The following is a 5720-nucleotide window of genomic DNA, read 5'->3' on the forward strand; positions in this document are numbered from 1 at the left end:
AGGGGGTGTCTGGGGGGCTTCGGGGGAGTGGGGGCGCAGCGGGCTTCACCCACGCGTCTCTCACCGCTCCAGAGCCTACCTGAGTGTGGTTTATAAAGCAAGTAGCTTTTAGAGCAAGAGGCAAAAGCTTTGGACAATTAGAAATGTTTCAGACAATACTGAGATAGGTTGAAAACCACGTGTTAAGCTTTTTCATTTGTGGACCTCTAAAAAACTTCTAATGGAGGTTGGAAATGTTGAATGGAGGTGTGAACCGCTTTGAATTGTAACTGTAGGTATTTACATACTTTTGAGTGATCATAGTAGTCTTTTGCAGACCCCTTAGACATAGACATAGTGTGCATACCCTCAGGGGTCTGCAGACCACGGGTTGAAAACCACTGGCTTAACAAGTAAGTCATAGATACTAAAATCTCTGTAATTTTCAGTTGCCACTTTGAAAGCTGGCTAGGTCTGTCTTCTTTTGAAACCACTGAAACTGGATCAATACTGTACTCCAGAGGTGTCAAAGATATGACCTACAGAACCCCATCATCCAGCCTCTGGTGCTGCCCCTGGGTTCAGAGTAGACCCACACGGAACATGCACCAGACCAGCCCCATGCATAGAGCTCGAGATGCATGCCCCATGTGGCACCCTTCTAGCCCCCTGCCTGCTGCTCTGGGATACATGCTGCGTGCAGCATCTGCCGCAGCCAGTCCAGGACACATGCCACGCACACACACAGCAAACAGTTCTGGACTTACACTGCATGCAGGGCCCCTGCTGGTTGCTCTAGGGTGGACACTACATGCAGCGTGGTTCCCAGACTGGTCAGAGCAGGAGCTGCATGTAACACACATCCCAGACTGGCTGGATCTGATTCCATGTGCAGTGCACATCCCAGAGCACCCAGAGTGAGTGCTCTATGCACTGGATCCAACATGGGGAAGGTCTCTGTGGACTGAATCTGCCCCATGGAACCACCCACATGCCATTCATCTGGTTCATGAACTGGTCCAACACCACTCATCCAGCCCCTCAGAGTATTTGAATTCCAGCCTGAGGTATTCATGCCAAACTTGGAAGTAAATTTAAGATTAGTTTGTCTCCTGCTGAGTAAACATTGACTCTAATCTTGTCTTGACTGTAATCTTGTCTTCCAAATCTTTCACCAATGTTTTTCCCGAGGTGGGGCCAGTAAGACAATTTGGTTCAGTTTCTAGGCTTTGCTACTAGTATTTGGGGAACAAAAACTAACTCAAAATTACACTTTGAAAAAGAAAAGAATTCCTTTTACAGTAAACCTTTGCAAAAGTTTATTAATGGAAGAACTACTTTTGGACCTTTTATATACTTCTCCGGGGCTTTAGTCTAAGCTGTAGAACATAATCTGATAAGGCAAATTGAATCAGTAGAACACAGATGAAGTCTAGTTTTATTATAATAGGTAAATCCATCTAGTAGGTAGAATAAAGTAAAGGGGGAAAACTGTATGGTAAAAATCTGGTCATGGAATGTGAGTCCTGAGCCTTGTGCAATTTTACCCCCAATTTAACTTTCTTACTTTCTTGTAAATATTTTTTTAAATGTTGGGGTTGTGGTAGGTTTTTTAAGGGTGGAGGGAGGAATTTGCCTGCAAATGTAGGTTTGTCCAGTCTGTAGAAGAATGTTTTCAACTCCAGGTATGTAGGATGGAATGGCAATAATTTCCAGCTTTTCTTACAGGCAGCCAGGCCTATCCTGATAAGAGAGTGCTTGGATGCTTTTGACACAGGAAGCTGAAAAAAAAAGAAATCAGCAATGTGTTCTGTTAGATCCCCATAAACAACCAACCAGTGCTTAATATCATGAGTGGTCCATTGACAATAGTAGGGGTTGGCAACATTTTTGGCTGGAGCACCAAAAACACCTCAACCCTGACCCAAACTTTAACTTGGCATGCCATGGGCAATGGATGCACGCATGCCACTGGGTGCATGGCAGGGGGAGAGGCCTGGGGTAGAGCAACCCTGTCCCCTCTCCTGCTGTCTGCCCAAAAGCCCTTGTGCAGCAGTCACTGCCATAGAACTTGGCAAAAGGCTCCAGAGCCTGATGCAGCTGTTTGTAGCCTCCCAAATGGCTGCCACTTCCAGCCTGGGCTCTGGGCAGTTGTAGCAGGTAGCCAGGCAGCTGCAAACAGCTGCTGCCGAGCCCCGGCGCTGGCTCAATGGCAACAGCAACTGCACACGCGCCTACGTGTCTTGATGCCAAGCTGTGGCACAGGTGCCAGGAGTTGCTGACCTCTGGTCCATAGTTTGATAATCACAGTCTCCCAGTTGGAATTTCAGCATCTGGACAAACTAACACAGATATCACTACATTGGTAAAGAAATGGATAATACTTCCAAGTATGAGAATTAAAAGTTACTTTTTTAAATAATTAAACTTTCCTTTTTTACTAAGGGACCTAGTAAGGAAATGATGTGGCTCTTCAGATGGCCTCAGAATTTCATTAAACATGGGGCCCTCTTTAAAAATGAGGTATATAGGTAGCAGTGTGTGAGGAAGTGCTTCCCTGTACTATGCTTCATACCAATGCTACTGATTTTCCATTTTTATCAGAACTAAATTCAGTTACAAAATATTAAAGAAAAAACAGAAGAAATTGTGACCCCCTCCTTGCAATTTGACTTAATGAAATGAAATAAAACTGCAGTTTACATTGTAAATTCTTGTTCTGTTTTTGTAATGTACTTACCCAAAGAACCTTTAGTTGTGATTGGACTCTTGAGGTTGGTATCATAATAAAAATAATAAATAATAATAGTCTTCAAATCCCAGCTGTGAAACTGTAGTGTAAGTTAGTCTGCTGGGATTGTTCAAGTGCATGTTGTGCTGCATTGTCCCTTTTCTCTGCTTGTTTCATTTTTTGAGCCAGCAGGGGATTGGAATTGATGAGAATCCAGAGCTGGAGTGCTTTAGACTGCAAAATTCTTGTTAATTTCAACTCTGCAATTTATAAAAACAATGTCAGGTTCCATACAATATCTTTGCTTTTATTATTATGACTTTTTGTATCCTCTGTCACAAAAGAACCAGTAGTTAAGACTTGTTTTGTTTAGGTCACTTAGTTTCTCAAGAAATATACATGTTTAAAACAAATATTCCCCTCTTAAAATAACTACTGGCTTCTGAACAAGACAGCCAACAATTTTTCAAACACAGACAATAAACTGTCTGTCTGAATTAGGATCCTGTAATCTCAGCATTAATCATTTTTGTAATGAAAAGTACAAAAACCAGCTTTTAGATTTTGTTGTTCCCAGGATTTAAACATTTTTGGAGATGGGAAGGTTAAGTGGATAGCATGCTCTTGAAATTCCACAGTCTCTAGAATTACATCAGTGTTTGGTCATCAGATATGTTATGCTAGTGAACATGTATTCTGTGTTGGACAGTTCTTTTCTGAAAAGCAGCAAAACCACAAGTGATGTTACTTATTTTGAATTTGTGCTGCAGATACATATTTTTGTAAGAAGAGCTCATTATATAATAGAACAAATTATGTACCATTTTGAACAGAAAAGAGGAAAGTAAAATGAAAGCTGTGTATTCTGAATTGGTCATAATATTTGCTAGCTACAAACTGCTTTGAGAGTGGGAGATGTTAAGCCTAGCAGGTTTATAATATAATCTAGCAAAATAATAGGTAGTGACAGTCTTCAAATATTTGAAGAAGGAAAGTGCCAAGGAGGATAAAAAAGTGTTTGTCATGGGGAATAGAATATAACTTGCAGTAGTGGAATTAAGAAAAGAAAAGCTTAGACTAATTATTAGGAAAACTTTCCTACCAGTGAGATCTCTTTAACAGTGAAATAGTCTCCCAAAAGAAAATGGTGAAAGCCCCATTGCATAAAACTAGTCTGAATTAAATACTAAACAATTGGCTCTGGACAACAATTCTACATTCATTTCTGTGGGATAGGCTATGTTATAATTAGCCAATGATCTAGCAAATCTTTTCCTTCTTAAACTATTGTGATCATTCTCCTAACTTTGATAGTAATTTAATTTTTTTTGATCCTGAAAACCCATGTATCCTTATCCTGAAAAAGAAAGCAGATTTCTACTTTTCTGGGTGACCTGTAACTTACTTATCCCTATTCTACTTATGCCTTCACATATCTATATTTATAGCTATATCATCTATATTTTTGCTTGCTTGTCGTTGCTTGCTTTCCCTAGTGTTTTTGATAAATAGAGGGTTAAAATTGCCAAGAGTCCTAGAGCTGGATTTTTGTTAGTTTTGGTAATGACTACTCACAAGAAAGAAGAGGGTGGAACACAAGAGAGCTGCATATGCACATTTGCAAAACAAAACAAAGTTTGTCCAGTTTTAGACCCACAAGCCATAGCAACAGACTTTTCACCAAGGATGGAGGTAACTAAGAAACCCATCCAGGCAGCTTTATTTGAAGTAAATCCAGTCATTTAAAAAAAAATTTAACTCCCTGTAGCTCAATTTTATTATACGTGAATGGGGCGAAATTGTTTATATGTACTTTAAAAACAATCTGAAATTAACTAAAATAAGAGAATTATTCTATATTATCAATAAAGGCATATCACTTGATAGTTTAATGTGTACTAAATGGTTTCACTCTTGATTATCATTTCTTTGCAAAGTGTGGTCACTTAAGTGCATTTGCTTTCCAGCTTGGTGTTTTGTTTCTATGGAGAATAGACCAGCGAGGTCGAGTGCAAGGTCCCCCACTGCTGAAACATGAGTATGGAAAACATCTGTCTCACTGTATCTTTCGGCCACCCCCTCCCAGCGAGTAAGTAACATTAGCTAGTTAAGGCTCTGGAACACCATGTCTTCCTCTGTGTTAGGCCTGGGGTTTTTCTTATTAGTCTGTTGCATGGAGGTTGTATGGAAACCTAGACAAACACCTAGGGGCTCCTATTTACAGTCCTAACCATTAGTGATGAATGTTTACCTTAGATAACCTGCACATCTACCTGTGGTGATCTCCCTTCTTTATTGTCTTCCCATCCCTCTTCCCCCTCCCCTTCCATGCAGCCACTGTTTCTACTCAGAACTTTACCTCTTTCATGTTTGTCCTGTACTCGCATGCTGCTCTCAAGTCATCTATCCTTTGATTTCAGGCCCCTCTCTGATTCCCCCAGCGCTACCTTATACTCACCTTCTGTTTTGTTTCTGATGTTGCTCTCTGATGGCTTTTTCTTTACCTTTCAGTCCCAGGTTCTCCTTTTCTCTCTCATTTCCAGACACACTCTTGAACTCATTCCTCTACCAACTCCCTTTTTTCCTCCCTTTGAATGGCTTATGCCCTCATCCTTTTCTTGGTTTCACATTAGCATGTCTCTTTTCACCTTTTGAGGCTCTCCTCCCCATTGCTGCCTTCCTCCCCTTCCTCTGGTTCCATGCTCTTCTCCTCTCTCTTGTAATCAGGGTTACCAACCCAAGATTTTTTTTTTTTACTGACAATCTGCAAACTTTTTACTGACAACTAAACTAAAGTACCAAGTACTTTATCAAAGTAAAAGAGAGTTTGGTTCAAATGTAGGGGTTTAATACCAACTGTCACGGAGTCACAGAGGTGCTCCGTGATTGAGAGGGTGATTGGCAGAGCTGTCAATCACCCAGGCAGCTCAGGTGCCTGGTTGCCAGGACAACCAGGTGGTCACATGACCGGAAGGGGGCAGGGCCAGGCCTTTATAACCAGCTCAGGCCA

The 5720-nt window shown here is 41.1% G+C and overlaps 1 protein-coding gene across 2 annotated transcripts in view; it reads left to right on the top strand.

The window, feature by feature from the left end:
* Positions 1 to 5720, top strand: part of IFT140 (intraflagellar transport 140) — a 167701-nt gene that overhangs the window by 16679 nt on the left and 145302 nt on the right. For both annotated transcript variants that reach the window (XM_019539922.1, XM_019539923.1), the window contains exon 4: positions 4678 to 4799. In XM_019539922.1, coding sequence (XP_019395467.1) covers positions 4678 to 4799 — 122 coding nt within the window. The remainder of the gene's footprint in view (positions 1 to 4677; positions 4800 to 5720) is intronic.

Source organism: Crocodylus porosus, unplaced genomic scaffold (assembly GCF_001723895.1).
Source record: "Crocodylus porosus isolate Cpor-Errol unplaced genomic scaffold, CroPor_comp1, whole genome shotgun sequence".
NCBI classification, from domain to species: domain Eukaryota; kingdom Metazoa; phylum Chordata; order Crocodylia; family Crocodylidae; genus Crocodylus; species Crocodylus porosus.